The following is a 20,649-nucleotide window of genomic DNA, read 5'->3' on the forward strand; positions in this document are numbered from 1 at the left end:
TAAAAGAAACTGAGTCTACGGATTTTTCTGCATTTTCTCTCACACACTTTTGGATTTAAGCCATTAAGTAATTAAGCGGTTCAGAATTTAGTTCTTTTTGACTTAGGTTTGACAGTGTTTTTTTTTGTTTTGTTGTTGTGTTTTTTTTTTTTAAGAGTCTGAATCCAGTGAACTCAATTTGGCAACATCAATCTCAACTTTCTAGCGTTGAGTAATTTGTTTTATTGGGTCTTTTAAAAATTTACATTGTAAATCTCTGGGAACTATCCCACAGATGCCTTGCACCAATTTTTCTTTCTAGATCTTTGTGATATAGCAATTAGAACATTTTCATACTTTCAGAAGAGACTGAGAATAATTGTCTGTATAAAATGTAACATGTATATACAGACACTGCTTTGAAGATAGTAAAAGAAGATAATCAGCTTTATGTGTTCATTTGGCAAATGACTTGAGAGGTTATTTTGAAATTATAAAAATAATTTGTCGTTTCAGTATACTCCTTGATAGTGCGTAAGTGTGGGATTTGATAAATCTGGTGAGAAAATCGTGTCTGGAACCGTGTTCAAAAAGAAAATTTAGTTTCTAGGTTTAGAAGTTTTTTAACCTAAGATGGCAACTATTCATGGTGTGATGATGACACCGTGTGGACTTTTAGAGGAATGACAGCAGTGTTTCCTGTGGGATGTTCCTTTGTCTTATGTCGACTTACTGTACTGCTGTTTTTCCCCAGCTACTTATGTTTTATGAGATTTTGTTTTTTAAAAACAATTTAAGAATGTATTGCTCCTTCTTTTAGTTTACTTAGTCACTCTTCAAAGAAATCAAATCTAAATCTTAATATATACTTCTTAATCTCAATTTTAGAGGCAGTTAAGAAGCTTAGATTTTGATGATTATAGAGTTAAGTTGAAAAGTCCTAGGTTTAGCTTTTACTGTGACTCCTTTGCAATTTTTTTTTTTTTTTTTGTTTTGGATGATTTTATTTAATTAACAAAACCATTTCTTTCTTTTTTAAATGGAAATTTCCAAAATGATAGTCCACACTCTATATCCTAGTAATCAGAATGTAGAAAATATAATCGAAACTTTCCTTAATGATGTAGGTCATCCATTAAAAGAATGTTGGTGGACTGTACAGGCAAGTGCTGTCTGAGCTGGGTTTTGATTCCGTCAGAATTCTTAGTAGCACACAACAAAAATGAACTTTGGTTTATTAAGGATAGAGGGTGCTCACAGAAATATATAGAGGACTGGAGACTCCCAGTCTTGAGGCTGAACTTCCAGAAAAAATGTCTAAATACCAGCCATAGGCCTGGTCCTATAAGAAAAGTACCACCACAGCAGCCACTGAGCACTGGGTAGTACAGTTTTGTTTTTTAAAATTTCAAATCCTTTCTCAGCTATATTAATATATAATCGACAAATAAAAATTATATATATTTATGATGTGTACAATGTGATGTTTTGCTCTATGTATACATTGAAATTATTATTATTTTTTTTTTATTATACTTTAGGGTTTTAGGGTACATGTGCACAATGTGCAGGTTTGTTACATATGTATCCATGTGCCATGTTGATTTCCTGCACCCATTAACTCGTCATTTAGCATTAGGTGTATCTCCTAATGCTGTCCCTCCCCCCTCCCCCCACCCCACAACAGTCCCCGGAGTGTGATGTTCCCCTTCCTGTGTCCATGAGTTCTCATTGTTCAATTCCCACCTAGGAGTGAGAACATGCGGTGTTTGGTTTTTTGTCCTTGCGATAGTTTACTGAGAATGATGTTTTCCAGTTTCATCCATGTCCCTACAAAGGACACGAACTCATCATTTTTTATGGCTGCATAGTATTCCATGGTGTATATGTGCCACATTTTCTTAATCCAGTCTATCGTTGTTGGACATTTGGGTTGGTTCCAACTCTTTGCTATTGTGAATAGTGCCGCAATAAACATACGTGTGCATGTGTCTTTATAGCAGCATGATTTATAGTCCTTTGGGTATATACCCAGTAATGGGATGGCTGGGTCAAATGGTATTTCTAGTTCGAGATCCCTGAGGAATCGCCACACTGACTTCCACAATGGTTGAACTAGTTTACAGTCCCACCAACAGTGTAAAAGTGTTCCTATTTCTCCACATCCTCTCCAGCACCTGTTGTTTCCTGATTTTTTAATGATGGCCATTCTAACTGGTGTGAGATGGTATCTCACTGTGGTTTTGATTTGCATTTCTCTGATGGCCAGTGATGATGAGCATTTCTTCATGTGTTTTTTGGCTGCATAAATGTCTTCTTTTGAGAAGTGTCTGTTCATGTCCTCTGCCCACTTTTTGATGGGGTTGTTTGTTTTTTTCTTGTAAATTTGTTTGAGTTCATTGTAGATTCTGGATATTAGCCCTTTGTCAGATGAGTAGGTTGCAAAAATTTTCTCCCATTCTGTAGGTTGCCTGTTCACTCTGATGGTAGTTTCTTTTGCTGTGCAGAAGCTCTTTAGTTTAATTAGATCCCATTTGTCAATTTTGGCTTTTGTTGCCATTGCTTTTGGTGTTTTAGACATGAAGTCCTTGCCCACGCCTATGTCCTGAATGGTATTGCCTAGGTTTTCTTGTAGGATTTTAATGGTTTTAGGTCTAACATATAAGTCTTTAATCCATCTTGAATTAATTTTAGTATAAAGTGTAAGGAAGGGATCCAGTTGCAGCTTTCTACATATGGCTAGCCAGTTTTCCCAGCACCATTTATTAAATAGGGAATCCTTTCCCCATTTCTTGTTTTTGTCAGGTTTGTCAAAGATCAGATAGTTGTAGCTATGCGGCGTCATTTCTGAGGGCTCTGTTCTGTTCCATTGATCTATGTCTCTGTTGTGGTACCAGTACCATGCTGTTTTGGTTACTGTAGCCTTGTAGTGTAGTTTGAAGTCAGGTAGCGTGATGCCTCCAGCTTTGTTCTTTTGGCTTAGGATTGACTTGGCAATGCGGGCTCTTTTTTGGTTCCATATGAACTTTAAAGTAGTTTTTTCCAATTCTGTGAAGAAAGTCATTGGTAGCTTGATGGGGATGGCATTGAATCTATAAATGACCTTGGGCAGTATGGCTATTTTCACGATATTGATTCTTCCAACCCATGAGCATGGAATGTTCTTCCATTTGTTTGTATCCTCTTTTATTTCATTGAGCAGTGGTTTGTAGTTCTCCTTGAAGAGGTCCTTCACATCCCTTGTAAGTTGGATTCCTAGGTATTTTATTCTCTTTGAAGCAATTGTGAATGGGAGTTCACTCATGATTTGGCTCTCTGTTTGTCTGTTATTGGTGTACAAGAATGCTTGTGATTTTTGTACATTAATTTTGTATCCTGAGACTTTGCTGAAGTTGCTAATCAGCTTAAGGAGATTTTGGGCTGAGACCATGGGGTTTTCTAGATATACAATCATGTCATCTGCAAACCGGGACAGTTCGACTTCCTCTTTTCCTAGTTGAATACCCTTTATTTCCTTCTCCTGCCTGATTGCTCTGGCCAGAACTTCCAGCACTATGTTGAATAGGAGCGGTGAGAGAGGGCATCCCTGTCTTGTGCCAGTTTTCAGAGGGAATGCTTCCAGTTTTTGCCCATTCAGCATGATATTGGCTGTGGGTTTGTCATAGATAGCTCTTATTATTTTGAGATACGTCCCATCAATACCTAATTTATTGAGAGTTTTTAGCATGAAGGGTTGTTGAATTTTGTCAAAGGCCTTTTCTGCATCTATTGAGATAATCATGTGGTTTTTGTCTTTGGTTCTGTTTATATGCTGGATTACATTTATTGATTTGCGTGTGTTGAACCAGCCTTGCATCCCAGGGATGAAGCCCACTTGATCATGGTGGATAAGCTTTTTGATGTGCTGCTGGATTCGGTTTGCCAGTATTTTATTGAGGATTTTTGCATCAATGTTCATCAAGGATATTGGTCTGAAATTCTCTTTTTTGGTTATGTCTCTGCCAGGTTTTGGTATCAGGACGATGCTGGCTTCATAAAATGTGTTAGGGAGGATTCCCTCTTTTTCTGTCGATTGGAATAGTTTCAGAAGGAATGGTACCAGTTCCTCCTTGTACCTCTGGTAGAATTCAGCTGTGAGTCCGTCAGGTCCTGGACTCTTTTTGGTTGGTAAGCTATTGATTATTGCCACAATTTCAGAACCTGTTATTGGTCTATTCAGAGATTCAACTTCTTCCTGGTTTAGTCTTGGGAGGGTGTATTTGTCGAGGAATTTATCCATTTCTTCTTGATTTTCTAGTTTATTTGCATAGAGGTGTTTGTAGTATTCTCTGACGGTAGATTGTATTTCTGTGGGATCGGTGGTGATATCCCCTTTTTCGTTTTTTATTGCATCTATTTGATTCTTCTCTCTTTTCTTCTTTATTAGTCTTGCTAGCGGTCCATCAATTTTGTTGATCTTTTCAAAAAACCAGCTCCTGGATTCATTAATTTTTTGAAGGGTTTTTTGTGTCTCTATTTCCTTCAGTTCTGCTCTGATTTTAGTTATTTCTACCCTTCTGCTAGCTTTTGAATGTGTTTGCTCTTGGTTTTCTAGTTCTTTTAATTGTGATGTTAGGGTGTCAATTTTGGATCTTTCCTGCTTTCTCTTGTGGGCATTTAGTGCTATAAATTTCCCTCTACACACTGCTTTGAATGTGTCCCAGAGATTCTGGTATGTTGTATCTTTGTTCTCGTTGGTTTCAAAGAACATCTTTATTTCTGCCTTCATTTCATTATGTACCCAATAGTCATTCAGGAGCAGGTTGTTCAGTTTCCATGTAGTTGAGCGGTTTTGAGTGAGTTTCTTAATCCTGAGTTCTAGTTTGATTGCACTGTGGTCTGAGAGACAGTTTGTTACAATTTCTGTTCTTTTACATTTGCTGAGGAGAGCTTTACTTCCAACTATGTGGTCAATTTTGGAATAGGTGTGGTGTGGTGCTGAAAAAAATGTATATTCTGTTGACTTGGGGTGGAGAGTTCTGTAGATGTCTATTAGGTCCACTTTATGTAGAGCTGAGTTCAATTCCTGGATATCCTTGTTAACTTTCTGTCTCGTTGATCTGTCTAATGCTGACAGTGGGGTGTTAAAATCTCCCATTATTATTGTGTGGGAGTTTAAGTCCCTTTGTAGGTCACTGAGGACTTGCTTTATGAATCTGGGTGCTCCTGTGTTGGGTGCATATATATTTAGGATAGTTAGCTCTTCTTGTTGAATTGATCCCTTTACCATTATGTAATGGCCTTCTTTGTCTCTTTTGATCTTTGTTGGTTTAAAGTCTATTTTATCAGAGACTAGAATTGCAACCCCTGCCTTTTTTTGTTTTCCAGTTGCTTGATAGATCTTCCTCCATCCCTTTATTTTGAGTCTATGTGTGTCTCTGCACGTGAGATGGGTTTCCTGAATACAGCACACTGATGGGTCCTGACTCCTTATCCAGTTTGCCAGTCTATGTCTTTTGATTGGAGCATTTAGCTCATTTACATTTAACGTTAAGATTGTTATGTGTGAATCTGATCCTGTCATTATGATGTTAGTTGGTTATTTTGCTCGTTAGTTGCTATTGTTTCTTCCTAGCCTCGATGGTCTTTACAATTTGGCATGTTTTTGCAGGGGCTGGTACCAGTTGTTCCTTTCCATGTTTAGTGTTTCCTTCAGGAGCTCTTTTAGGGCAGGCCTGGTGGTGACAAAATCACTCAGCGTTTGCTTGTCTGTAAAGTATTTTATTTCTCCTTCGCTTATGAAGCTTAGTTTGGCGGGATAGCAAATTCTGGGCTGAAAATTCTTTTCTTTAAGAATGTTGAATATCGGCCCCCACTCTCTTCTGGCTTGTAGAGTTTCTGCTGAGAGATCAGCTGTTAGTCTGATGGGCTTCCCTTTGTGGGTAACCCGACCTTTCTCTCTGGCTGCCCTTAACATTTTTTCCTTCATTTCAACTTTGGTGAATCTGACAATTATGTGTCTTGGAGTTGCCCTTCTCGAGGAGTATCTTTGTGGCGTTCTCTGTATTTCCTGAATCTGAATGCTGGCCTGCCTTGCTAGATTGGGGAAGTTCTCCTGGATAATATCTTGCAGAGTGTTTTCCAACTTGGTTCCATTCTCCCCATCATTTTCAGGTACACCAATCAGACGTAGGTTTGGTCTTTTCACATAGTCCCAAATTTCTCGGAGGCTTTGTTCATTTCTTTTTATTCTTTTTTCTCTAAACTTCCCTTCTCTCTTCATTTCATTCATTTCATCTTCCATCAGCGATACCCTTTCTTCCAGTTGATCGCATCTGCTACTGAGGCTTCTGCAATCTTCACGTAGTTCTCGAAACTTGGCTTTCAGCTCCATCAGCTCCTTTAAGCCCTTCTCTCCATTGGTTATTCTAGTTATCCATTCTTCTAATATTTTTTCAAAGTTTTTAACTTCTTTGCTATTGTTTTGAATTTCCTCTCGTAGCTCAGAGTAGTTTGATCGTCTGAAGCCTTCTTCTCTCAACTCATCAAAGTCATCCTCCATCCAGCTTTGTTCCGTTGCTGGTGAGGAACTGCGTTCCTTTGGAGGAGGAGAGGTGCTCTGTTTTTTAGAGTTTCCAGTTTTTTTGCTCTGTTTTTTCCCCATCTTTGTGGTTTTGTCTACTTTTTTGTCTTTGATGATGGTGATGTACAGATGGGTTTTTGGTGTGGATGTCCTTTCTGTTTGTTAGTTTTCCTTCTACCAGACAGGACCCTCAGCTGCAGGTCTGTTGGAGTTTACTAGAGGTCCACTCCAGACCCCGTTTGGCTGGGTGTCCGCAGCGGTGGCTGCAGAACAGCGGATTTTCGTGAGACCACAAATTCAGCTGTCTGATAGTTCGTCTGAAAGTTTTGTCTCAGAGGAGTACCCGGTTGAATGAGGTGTCAGTCTGTCCCTACTGGGGGGTGCCTCCCAGTTAGGCTGCTCAGGGGTGAGGGACCCACTTTAGGAGGCAGTCTGTCCGTTCTCAGATCTCCAGCTGCGTGCTGGGAGAACCACTACTCTCTTCAAAGCTGTCAGTCAGACAGGGACCTTTAAGTCTGTGGAGGTTCTTGCTGAGTTTTTGTTTGTCTGTGCCCTGCCCCCAGAGGTGGAGCCTACAGAGGCAGGCAGGCCTCCTTGAGCTGTGGTGGGCTCCACCCAGTTCGAGCTTCCTGGCTGCTTTGTTTACCTAAGCAAGCCTGGGCAATGGCGGGCGCCCCTCCCCCAGCCTCGCTGCCGCCTTGCAGCTTGATCTCAGACTGCTGTGCTAGCAATCAGCGAGACTCCGTGGGCACAGGACCCTCCGAGCCAGGTGCGGGACACAATCTCCTAGTGTGCCGTTTTCCAGGCCCGTTGGAAAAGCGCAGTATTGGGGTGGGACTGACCCGATATTCCAGGTGCCGTCTGTTTCCCCTTTCTTTGACTAGGAAAGGGAACTCCCTGACCCCTTGCGCTTCCCGAGTGAGGTAATGCCTCGCCCTGCTTCGGCTCGCGCACAGTGCGCTTCACCGACTGTCCTGCACCCACTGTTAGGCACTCCCTAGTGAGATGAAACCGGTACCTCAAGCAGAAATGCAGAAATCATCCGTCTTCTGTGTCGCTGGGGCTGGGAGCTGGAGAGCGGAGCTGTTCCTATTCGGCCATCTTGGCTCCACCCTCCCTCCTTTGCAATTTTTAAAAATTAAAATGGCTGTCTAAGGAATGGGAGACTAAAACTTAAATTCTGTAATAATTTCACATTCATTTCAATATTACACAGGTTTCAAAAATGTAAAAACATTAAAATCATAAGTCTTTAAATTAATAGATACTTACTACTCAAATACTTTAAATACACAGTCTTAAAATAATTTGAAATAAAAGCATTTGAGTTATCACATTAACTCACATCCCTCATCTAGCCAGCCTAATATTCTGTCTCTCATCATGTCGTGAAGAGGTATGCCAAAGAAATAGTCATGCCAATTAGTTGCAATCACTTTTAATGATAGAAACATGTCCTCAATAATACTAATCTTATGACTCTTATAGTCATTAATTTATCTAAACCTGTGTTTGGTCTTGGAATAATGACTTCCATAAATTTACTTTATTGGTTAAAGAAGTATTTTATTTAATATAACTGTAGTGTCAGGGCATGCCCCCTAATTCTAGTAAATTAAAATTTGGTAAATAAATCTGTTTATCTCATCTGTAGCCTTCTTAAAGATTATAATCATATCTTTAAGATTTTATCTTTCAAAGTGAAGAGTCCTAATATATTTGGGGAGCTACGAATTCCTTTGAACATTGGTACATATTTGGATTGTTTTTAGCTTAATTATGTTTTTTTAAACTAGTTTTTAAAACTAGTATGATGTATAATATTCTAGATGTGAACTAAAAAAACTACTTGAGTTAATCACAGAAGTTTCAAGGAAGTTAGTGTTTGTACCGTAATCACTAATATTAGTATCTTTAATAATGGGAGCATTAGTTTGATATAGGATTATATGTTTTAAATTTGCATCCTTTAACAGGTTATAGAGAAGCATTGGTCCCCAATGTGTAGAGGATTATTGTATTAGGCCATTTTAACATTGTTATAAAGAAATACCTGAGACTGCATAGTTTATAAAGAAAAGAAGTTTAATTGGCCCACAGTTCCACAGGCTGTATAGGAAGCATGATTCTAGCATCTGCTCAGCTTCTGGGGAGGCCTCAGGAAACTTACAATTATGGTGGAAGACAAGCGGGGAGTGAGGCATCTCACATGGTGGGAGCAGAAGCAAGAGAGAGAGCAAGTAGGGAGGTGCTGCACACTTTTAAACAACCTGATTTCGCACGAACTCACTCACTGTCAGGAGAACAGCACCAAGAAGATGCTGTAAACCATTCATAAGAAACAACCCCCATGATCCAACCACCTCCCACCAGGCCCCAGCTCGAACACTGGGGGTTACAGTTTGACATGAAATTTGGGTAGGGACACAGATCCAAACCGATATAGTTTGGCTGTGTTCCCACCCAAATCTCATCTTGAATTGTAATCTTCAGAATCCCCATGTGTCTAGGGAGAGATCTGGTGGGAGGTGATTGGATCATGGGGGTGGTTCCCCCATCCTGTTCTCATGATAGTGAGTGAGATCTGATGGTTTTATAAGGGGCTTTGCCCCTTGGCTCTTCACTCTTTTCCTTCCTGCTGCCACATGAAGAAGTTCCCTGCTTCCCCGTCACCTTCTGCCATGATTGAAGTTTCCTGAGGCCTCCCTAGCCATGTGGAACTGTGAGTCAATTAAAACTTGTCCCTTTGTAAATCACCCAGTCTCAGGTATTTCTTTATAGCAGCGTGAGAATGGACTAATACAGTTAATTGGTACTGCAGAGAGTGGGGTATTGCTATAAAGATACCTGAAAATGTGGAAATGACTTTGGAACTAAGTAATGGGCAGAGATTAGAACAGTTTGGACAGCTCAGAAGAAGACAGGAAGATGTGGGGAAGCTTGGAACTTCCTAGAGGCTTGTTGAATGGTGTTGAGCAAAATGCTGATAGTGATATGGACAATGAAGTCCTGGCTGAGGTAGTCTCAGATAGAGATGAGGAACTTCTTGAGAACTGGAATAAAGATTACTCTTGCTATGCTTTATCAAAGAGACTGACGGTATTTTGCCCCTGGCCTAGAGATCTGTGAACTTTGAACTTGAGAGAGATGATTTAGGGTATCTGGTAGAAGAAATTTCTAAGCAGAAAAACATTCAAGATATGACCTGGTTGATTCTGAAAGCTTTCACTTTTATGCATTCACAGAGAGATGGTTTGAAATTGGAACATACGTTTAAAAGGGAAACAGAGCATAAAAGTTTGGAAAATTTGCAGCCTGACCATGCGATAGAAAAGAAACACCGATTTCCTGGGGAGAAATTCAGGCAGTTTGCAGAAATTGGCATAAATAATGAGAAGCCAAATATTAATGGGGAAAATGTTTCTGGGGCATGTCAGAGGTCTTCATGGCAGTCCCTCCCATCATAGGCCCAGAGGCCTAGGAGGAAAAAGTGGTTTTATGGGCTGGGCCCAGAGCCTTGCTGCTTTGTACAGTCTTGGGACTTGGTGCCCTGCATTCTAGTTGTGGCTAAAAGGGGCCAATGCATAGCTCAGGCCATTTCTTCAGAGGGTTGATGCCCCAAGCCTTGGTGACTTCCATGTGGTGTTGGGCCTGCAGGTGCACACAAGTCAAGAATTGAGGCTTGGGAACCTCTGCCTAGATTTCAGGGGATGTGTGGAAGTGCCTGGATGTCCAGGCAGAAGTTTGCTCTGGGGGTGGAGCCCTTATGGGGAACCTCTGCTGGGGCAGTGTGGAAGAGAAATATGGGATTGGAGACCCCACATAGAGTCCCCATTGGAGCACTGCCTAGTAGAGCTGTGAGAAGAGGGCCACAGTCCTCCAGACCCCAGAATGGTAGATCCACCGACAGCTTGCACCATGTGCCTGGAAGAGCCACAGATACTCAATGCCAGCCTGGGAAAGCAGCTAGGAAGGGGACTGTACCCTGCAGGCCATGGGGCTGGAGCTGCCAAAGACCATGGGAGCCCACTCCTTGCATCAGCATGACCTAGATGTGAAACATGGAGTCAAGGGAGATTAGGAGATTTAAGATTTAATGACTACACTGCTGGATTTTGGACTTGCATGCGTCCTGTAGCCCCCCCTTTTTTTTGGCCAATTTCTTTCATTTGGAATGGGAACATTTACCTAATACCTGTGCCCCATTGTTTCTTGGAAGTAATTAACTTGCTTTTTATTTTACAGGCTCCTAGGCAGAAGGGACTTGCCTTGTCTCAGATGAGACTTTAGACTTGGGCTTTTGGGTTAATGCTGGAATGAATTAAGACTTTGAAGGACTGTTGGAAAGGCATGATTGTGTTTTGAAATGTGAGGACATGAAATTTAGGAGGGGCAAGGGGCAGAATGCTATGGTTTGGCTGTGTCCCCACCCAAATCTCATTTTGAATTGTAATCCTTATAATCTCCACATGTCTAGGGAGAGACCTGGTGGGAGGTGATTGGATCATGGGGGTGGTTTTCCCCATGCTGTTCTCATGATAGTGAGTGAGTTCTCGTGAGACCTGATGGTTTTATAAGGGGCTCTTCCCCCTTTGCTCTTCACTCTTCTCTCTCTTGCCACCATGTGAAGAAGGTCCTTTCATCCTCTTTGCCTTCTACCATGATTGTAAGTTTCCTGAGATCTTCCCAGCCATGTGGAACTGTGAGTCAATTAAACTTCTTTCCTTTATAAATTACTCAGTCTAGGGTATTTCTTTATGGCAGTGTGAGAATGGAGTAATACACAAACCATATCAGTTATGTACATATTTTTACAATGTTTACATAAACATTGGAGTTCTGAAATAATTTAATTGTTGCTAATTTTTTTTTTTAGAGCTTAGAAACCAAGATAGCCAAGTGGAACCTGCAATTGAGAATGAATAAGAATGAGGCTATAGTGATGAAAGACGCAAGTAGGCAAAAAACTCTAGCTTTAAAAAAGGCATCTAAAGTTTACAAACAAAGGCTTGACCATTTTACAGGAGCTATTGAAAAGCTTACTTCCCAAATTAGAGATCAGGTATGTAAATGCATTCTTTTTAAAATTAAAAGATATATTATGTACTTAGTTTATATAATTAATATCATGATGCTTAATGTAGTAATTTTATTCTTTTCTTAATGCTGTTAATACCGGAAAAAACTTACACTTTTTGCTTTAATCTTTTATTTTGAAATATTACATAAAATGTCAAATTTTCATATTGAAATATATCAGCATTTCCTTGGGAACTTTACTTAAAGGAAATATTAAGTGTGTCCCCCACCCCACACACACAAAAAGGTTCTATTGGCCAACTAACTAAGGGTAATACTTCATACACATTTCCCCTTGGGACATTGTGTTCCATGTTAGCAAATTAAAGGCTCTGAGAAGTCTTTCAGAAACAGTGGAATGAAGGGTATTGAACTAAGAGTTTCCCACACTTTTTTAACCACAGAGCTATTCTTTTACACACAAAGCGACTCTTGGAACTGGTTCTGAGGAACGCTAGTTTGAGAAATGCTGATTTATGTTATTAGACCCTATGACTTTATTCAGTAATTAACCTCATTTAATCTATGTAATACATTTAAAACCATGTGCTGACATAAACACACCATGTAAAATATATCTTTGGTATAGTACAAATTTGAAAATGGCCGTAGTGCTTTGTTGTTTTTGATGAATTGTATTTATTCAATTACTAATTAATAATTTTTTTTAAAAAGTCTCACTGGTTTCCTAGCTCTTAAGAACTTATGTTAAGGCTTATAGAATTATTAGAGGCTTTTAGAAATGAAAACAGACTTGTATAAAAAGCTTATTGCAAACAAAATAGTATTTTGTTAACCTTGTGACTTGGGATAAGGAACTTAACCTCTTTAAGCTTCAATTTCCTCATGTATAAAATAGGGGATCATAATACTCCCTAGCTCATGTATTTGTAGGGAGAGATAAATGAGAAAATGTATTTTTGCACTGTCCTTCTTTCTGTTCCTATAATGCATGAAGTTTTTTTCTTTGTTTTGTTATTTTTCTTGTTTGTTGCTGCATCTGGCTTTAATGTTCTTCCCTGGCTCACAATAGCTCTTTCTTTTTTAATCACTCAGGTATCTTTTCAATTGACATCTCTTCAGAGAGGCCTTTCTTGACCATTCCTTTTGAAGTAGTCCTAAAACAATCATATCAATGTCTTAATTTTTTTCATAGCATTCACTATAATCTGAAACTGTATCATTTATTTTTTCATTTATCACTGCTGTTGTGTTTTGTTTTATTTTTAACTATTTCCTTCTACTTGAATGTAAGTCTCAGAAGGCAGGAGCTTGCTATCCTATTCACCTAAGGTAAGGGTACCATTATTTAAAATAGTACCTTAAGTCTAAAATATGAACAGTTCAGCAATAAGAGCTAAATAATAGTTTAACAAAATGTTATCACATATCTACACAATGCGTAAATTTTGCCAAGGACTACAGAGGGAGATCAAGGACAAGGAGGATTTGTAAAGGTCTGTGGTCTTTGGTAATTAGAAGGTCACTAGTTACTAATTCAGATGCGGTTTCAATGCAGTGGAAGGAAAGGTGAAAAGGGGGATTTTGCTTTATCTGCATGTTATAAGGAGAGATGAAAGAAGAAATGGGGATTTGGAAAGTACTAGAGACAACTGATTCTGACTTTTAGTACCTAGGGGCCAGGATGTTAAATGCTCTATAATTCTGCACACTGAAGAATTAACCCATTTCCTTCTTTGAAAGTTAGACAGATCCTAATTTTTCTTCTCGTGGCTTAGATGTGCCATTTCTCTAAAGCAAAGAGAAAAGGTAGGCCAACTCAAAAAATCTCTAGGAAGGTGATTCCATCACTGACTAGTTTCAACATCTAGGAATGCCATACTGATGAAGTAGGTAATAATTATATTGCTAACACATAAATTCTTTTCTTACTGATAAAACTTCTAAATATCTTAATTTATATTACTAACTTATACTTCATAATTTATATTAAAGCTTATTTTATACAAAATATGAAAACAATACTAGTCTCCAATATATCAAAAATATTACTGTGAAAAAATTTAAACAAAAAAGTGTTGTGCGTACTACATGCCCAGTAAATACTTGCTCAGTAAATGGATGAATGATGAAAGAAGTACTCAATAAATGTTAATTGTTGTCATTACTGTTTCTAAGCTTTTTGATTTGTAATTACTGGCATTGTGGCCTTCCAGTGTGTTTTTATGTAGAATGTAGATAGGAGGCACAGGGGCTACAGCTCTTTAGGTGGATCTGCAGAGAATTATTTGAGCTATTTATTGCGTGTTTGCTGTGCTCCAGGCACTATCAAGGCCCTAGAAATATAGCCATGAACGAAAGCATATAAAAATCCCTACCTCATGGGAGTTCACATTCAAAATGAATAAGTCACTACTACCACTTGTATCTCTTTGTGGACAGTAGCAGTGTTTGACGGCTGTTGGGGTGACCTCTACAAAATAGATCTTGGCGTCATTATAGCAAAGATAAGTAAGGTACATCACTAAATGTTATGGAGCTGTGGAATTGGGAGTAGTTTCTGTGTATATCACAGGGGCTTTCTCCTCTGATGCTTATGTGGTTGTTACCATCTTCTATATATAGAGCATGAAATTAATTCAAGACCAGCCTGGGCAACATAGCAAGATGCTGTCTCTACTATATATATATATAATATATACACCATATATATAGAGTAGTTATATATATCAATATATATGTATAATAGATGTATATATAGTATATACATATGTATCTAGATACATTTTACATATGTGTGTGTATATATATGGTGGCTGTGGTGGCACACATTTGTAGCCCTAGCTACTAGGGAGGCTGAGGCAGGAGGATCCCTTGCAATCAGGAGTTGGAGGCTGCAGTGAACCATCATGACCGTGCCACTGCACTTCAGCCAGGGCAAAAAAAAAAAAAAAAAAAGTAAAATGGAAAGTTCAGTAAAAAGAAAAGAAATTATCTTAATTATGAAATATTGTTTAAAAATAGTTGCAACATCTTTTAAAATGTTAAGTTGAAACTTCCACTATGTGTATATAAAATAATAGCAATATACATATTTACTTTAAAATTTTTCTATTCAAAGTTGTACAGTGACTTTATTTATTTCAATAGTTTTTGGGGGGCAGGTTGTTTCTGGTTACCTGGACAACCTCTTTAGTGGTTATTTCTGACATTTTGGTGTACCTATCACCCGAGCATTGTACACTGTACCCAATGTGTAGTCTTTTACCCCTCACCTCCCTCCCTCCCTTACCCCCAATTCCTAAAGTCCTTTATATCAATCTTATGCTTTTGCATTTTCATAGCTTAGCTCCCACTTATGAGTGAAAACATACGATATTTGGTTTTCCATTCCTGAGTTACTTCACTTAGAATGGTGGTCTCCAACTTCATCCAGGTTGCTGCAAATGTTCCTTTTAATGGCTGAGTAGTATTCCGTGATGGATATATACCATATTTTCTTTATCCACTCATTGGTTGATGGGCATTTAGGCTGGTTCCATATTTTTGCAATTATGAATTGCACTGCTATAAACATGCATGTACAGTTTTCTATATTTGAAGTTCCATACTTTTTGGAAGATTGCTTCCCTGTTTATAATGTATTTGTATTTAGAGATCTGAACAAAACAAAAATGTTTTAAAATTATAGTATGAATACTTTTATGTATTTTTTAGGAAGCCAAGTTGTCTGAAACAATTTCAGCTTCCAATGCCTGGAAAAGTCATTATGAGAAAATTGTAATAGAAAAAACTGAATTGGAAGTACAGATTGAAACAATGAAAAAGTAAGAAAAAATTTACAATCTTTTATTATTTAGTAAGAGTTTTCACTTTTTAAAAAATTCTTTGAGTTGTTTGTATTTTTATTTTTTAGATTACATATGGTAAAGGTGCTACTTATATGATTTGATATTTTTGCTATTTATAATTCTATAAAGTTTTCTTACTCTACTATTAAAAATAATTAAAATGATTGCTCATTAAAAGTGAATCGGTGTTCACATTTTGAAATTTTTTTTTTTTTTTTTGAGATGGAGTCTCACTTTGTTGCCCAGGCTGGAGTGCAGTGGTGCGATCTCAGCTCACTACAACCTCCGCCTCCTGGGTTCAAGCGATTCTCCTGTTTCAGCCTCCCTAGTAGCTGGGACTACAGGCATGCACCACCATGCCCAGCTGTTTTTTTTTTTTTTTTTTTTTTTTGTATTTTTAGTAGAGACAGGGTTTCACCATGTTGGTCACGATGGTCTTGATCTCCTGACCTTGTGATCCGTCCACCTCAGCCTCCCAAAGTGCTGGGATTACAGGCGTGAGCCACCACGCCTGGCCCACATTTTGAAATTTTAAACTTGTAGATTATCATTCAGTATTTCAGTGTGCCATCTATTATTTGCAGTAAATGTTAATATTTACTTAAATGGAGGTGATGTTTCTCTTTTAAACAAGAACGTGTAAAAATATATTTAAAAGTTTATAATAACTGCTTTGAAAATCCTAAAAATTATTGTTCCTTAATTAAAGTGACTTAAATGCATAACAAAGAAAATGAAAAATAAAAATACATATATTTTATTATTTGAAATGTATTACTGTAACACTATAATGAACCCTGAATATTTGATTTTAAGTGTTTTCTGTGTCTTCAGTTTTGTCATTGAAAACTACCATATATAATTCATTTCTAAAGTTTAGTTTTATTGCCTCACTTAATTCTTTTCTTTAACCTTGTCCCTAAAATTGTGTATATATGTGTGCATGGGTATGAATGAGAGGAAGAGAGAGATGTGCATACTTGTGGATAATAGTTTAGAAGTTTTATTGAACAGCAAAGAGCATGTTGTATAATTTTTTGTTGGTGTCATCAGTGGGTAATTGTTTCTAATCAGAGTTACTTTGGTTGTACCCTTTTAGATTACTTCTTCCTATTTTTCTAGTTCTATGAGTTCTATTTATTTTTTGTTATTCCCTATTTGAAACAATGCACACTGCCAAAGTGATTTCAGAAACACACTTAAAATGTGTTATTTGAATAAAAATTTTTATGACTTTTATAAAATGTGTCATTGATTTTATAAAGGCAAATCATTAATCTTTTGGAAGATCTGAAGAAAATGGAAGACCATGGAAAAAATTCATGTGAAGAAATTCTTAGAAAAGTTCATTCAATTGAATATGAAAATGAAACTCTGAATCTTGAGAATACAAAATTAAAGGTACTATGTATGAGTGTTTGTGCAGGCGTGTATTGTATAATGACCATAGTCTACTTAGTAGAAATAGCTTGAAGAAAGAGTATGTTTAGAGCAGTGTTCTTGTATAATTTTGTCTTGTATGCTTGTCAGGATGTTATGTTTTCAGCAGTACAAAATAATGTTTATGAAGTTGACTGTCTCTTTGCCTCAACTTTTAAAATAAACTACTATGCATTTTTTGCAGTTAAATGAATCACCCAAATTACATTAACTGTAGTACATAAGATTATTTCTAGGTGTCATGGTTACAATAGGATATAACCTCAGGCCTGGTCTGTTTGAAACCAGAAAGTATGTTCTTGGCTACCTCATAACCAGAAAGAATTTTCCAACTTACTCATATCCAAGGGGTAATTGCTTTCCATAGGTACCAGAGGACAGACAGGGGAGAAGCTTTTAAATTTTCTGAGAAAAAAAGATATTTGAGTTCCCAGTCAACCAGAGATACATACAACCAGATGGAACTTGAAAGATGATGGCATCATTTTCACTTCCATAATAATACTTTTAGAGGACAGAAAATAGAAGACAGAAAAGAACCTTTTTAAACCATGAAATAAAGTTTATGTGCACAGGATAAATAATATATTAGTAGCATACAGTACATTTTAGAGAAACTTGTGAAATAAGCATCTAACATTGTTTTGTTGTATTTATAACAGTTTAATTCTATCACTGTATTTAGAATTAACTAAATGATAATACATTTATTCTGTGTATTAAGATGTCCTTAAGACATGTTAAATTCCTAAGAGATATTGCAGATATATTTTGTGGTCCTTGAGAGAAAAGATCTTTAATGTTAAAAGAGAAGTGAAGGTCTAAGGCTTTTTTTTTTTCTTGATTTAAGGTTTATTTTTGTTTGTTTGCTTTGCATTAGAAATGCACTTGTTTCTTGGAAACATAATTACTGGCTGTTTAGAATTATGCATTATATAAAACTTGCAGTGGGGTTTTAAAAATGAGTATGTTTATGAGAAAAAATATACACAATTTAAAAATCATCACCAATGGAAATTATTTTAATAAAATGATAGCATTCCAGGCTTTAGGGTTCTGAATTGTTATTTTAAAAGATTATTTTTCTGATGGAAACTGGAGATACATCCATATCTCTTTTACCCTTTCTAAACCCTTCTTTCACTATATGTCTAAAGTGTCGTTGCTGAAAAGAGAATTTTATCCATTGTAGGTCTTAGCATATTTTCCCAGGAGCCAATCTGTTTGCTACGTACTGATGTGTCTTTGTGGGAGATACATAGTGTTATGCAGTACAGTGTATAGTAATGAAAGCTTGTTTATTATATATTACAGAAGGCAACAGATTGCCCAAGCCAAAAAGATTCTTTCCCTTTGTAGGTTTATAAAGTTGTAACTTTTCTCATCTTGATGTTGAGTTTCAGTCCCCTTTAGGCCAATGGGACAAAGCTAGGCTCACAAATCTCAAGTCTGTTTTGTTCCAGGTGGAAAGACTCGATTAGTTTCAAATGCAGGACTTGAAATAGCCAGTCCTGTTGGCTGTGGTCATTCAGAGTGAGTGGAGGAAATAGGAATCTAAGTGATATACGTTATAGGAAGTAGCAAGGTCTTCTTTTCTCACCTTTAATGTATTTAGTAATACAATTATTTTGGCTACTTTTTGTTATGAAAGATTTTAAAAAATCAAAAATGCAATGTATCTTAATACCATTTTTTTTTAGCAGCGACTTATGATATTCTGAATTAGAATTTTTTCCTTCAAGAAATTTTGTAAGTCCTTTATGGTTCTTCAAGCAATATGAACTTCTCATGTTTTCTTAATAAAAGAAGTTCAGTTATTCAGTGAACATAGTTCCTCCAACTTCTGACAATTTATTCAGTATTATCTTTTGAGTGAAGAATATATACTCCTTACAGTAAAAGTGGAAACTATAGAAATATAGAAAGAAAAGAACAGAGTGATCATTGATCCCACATTCCTTGGAGATAACTGTATTTTGTAATATTTCTGTTTTTTCATAGTTGTTATTAAAATAATGTCTTGCTTTGTTCACTTTAAAATGGAAACATGTATATAACATATAAACTCTTTATAAGGATCCTTTTAAATTACTCTGTAATATATATTCAACGTAGAAGTGTTAGGTGATTCCCTATTTGTTGGACATTCAGGTTATTCCCAATGTTTTTAACATTTAATAATAATAATGCTGTGATGAACATTTTCATACATAAAGTTTTTGTTGTATTGTCTTTAGCTTAGATTCCCATGTAGAATTACTGAGTCAAAGAATATGAACATTTTGAATGTTCTTGATATGCTTTGCTACATTTCTTCTGAAAAGGTATTTTATTACCCATACTGCCATTAGTTTTCTATACCTCATCAGCACAGGAAATAAAATTTTTTTTTATTTGTAGTGTTTGCTAATTTGGCAGGTAAAAGTGTTATCTATGGTTTTAATTTGTAACTCTTTGAGGAGCTAGTTTTAAATTTCTAAACAATTTCTATTTTTATTCTTTTGATGGTTATCTGCATATCTGTAAATTATATATTATACTATTCCTTGGTTTATCAAATTTAGTCGATTATATTAACCTTCTAATTAGTAGAGCACCAACATAATTGATAATATAAATACTAATACAACTAAAAGACATGTTAAATTCCTAGTAAATACTACAACAAATATATAACTTTATGCTTTCAAAAAAATAAGTGAAGGTAGTTTGATACAGGAAGCTAAAAGAGTTAAGGATTTTGTGGACATAAGACATGACCATAAGGGCAATATACAATAAGCACTTCCAAGATAGGGCTCATGACCAAAGAGAAGAAAGAGGAGGAGGAACATGGAGTATATGGGCTTTATGTAGAGTGCTGTGTACCTCTGTGGCTTGCCATGTTCAGCTGTGTTTTTGCACTTTGTATTCAGCTGATGTTTTTTACATGGTTCCGACAATTAATGAGCTAGAAAAAATTGCATCTGAACAAAAGTTACTTCTTTGTTATACATCATTCCCCTACTTACCAATACTGTAAGATGAGTTTCACTTGACAATGTGAAACATAGGACAGATTATATATCTTCACCTTTTGTTTGGAAAATAAGGATATTTTCCAACTACCTGTTCTCTGTCTGTTCTCCGCATGTTCACTTTGCCAGTGTTGTTAAATTGACAATTTGTTATGTAACCTGAAGTGCTCTTTTTATAGATTGATTCTAAACATTAATAGCAATGACTTATAATTGTTCTTTCACTACACAGTCAAGTAATATGTTTATAAATTTTTTTTCTTGTACAACTTTTAAATTTTTCCTGGAGTTTCCAAAAACCCTGCATGTTTTACTCTTTGCCCTTATCATTGTCTTGTTTTTGTTGTTGTTGTTGTTTTGTTTTGTTTTCCCTTCTTGAAATTCTTCATCCTATCTCTACTCTCTGAAGAACCTATTTTCCCAGGATTTCTTCTACTTGGGGCCTTCTGTCTTCTTGTTTCAATCTGAATGGATTGATCTCTAGGCCTGCTGCCCAGATGCCATGCTGGAATTTTCTTGACTGCTACCCTGGTTCCACTATTTCCTTGAACCCACATTGTGTTTCCTGTTCTTTTAACTGGAATATATCTGCAAATAATATTCCCTTAAGGAAGAGAAAATTAGAAGTAAACATTAAAATGGTCTTACATGTCTAAAAATGCCTTTATTCTTTTTTTTTTTCACAAATTTGAATTTCAAACTTTATTAATATTTTCTCAAAATTATTATTACAATCATAATGGTCTTATATTCTTTTTTT

At 36.8% G+C, this 20,649-nt stretch overlaps 1 protein-coding gene across 1 annotated transcript in view; it reads left to right on the forward strand.

The window, feature by feature from the left end:
• Positions 1 to 20,649, forward strand: part of ODF2L (outer dense fiber of sperm tails 2 like) — a 55,766-nt gene that overhangs the window by 14,834 nt on the left and 20,283 nt on the right. The window contains exons 9-13 of the mRNA XM_032155463.2: positions 11,418 to 11,603; positions 15,299 to 15,408; positions 16,698 to 16,867; positions 16,979 to 17,001; positions 19,823 to 19,862. Of these exons, the coding sequence (XP_032011354.1) occupies positions 11,418 to 11,603; positions 15,299 to 15,408; positions 16,698 to 16,867; positions 16,979 to 17,001; positions 19,823 to 19,862 (529 nt within the window). The remainder of the gene's footprint in view (positions 1 to 11,417; positions 11,604 to 15,298; positions 15,409 to 16,697; positions 16,868 to 16,978; positions 17,002 to 19,822; positions 19,863 to 20,649) is intronic.

This window comes from Hylobates moloch, unplaced genomic scaffold (assembly GCF_009828535.3).
Source record: "Hylobates moloch isolate HMO894 unplaced genomic scaffold, HMol_V3 SCAFFOLD_5, whole genome shotgun sequence".
Lineage (NCBI taxonomy): Eukaryota > Metazoa > Chordata > Mammalia > Primates > Hylobatidae > Hylobates > Hylobates moloch.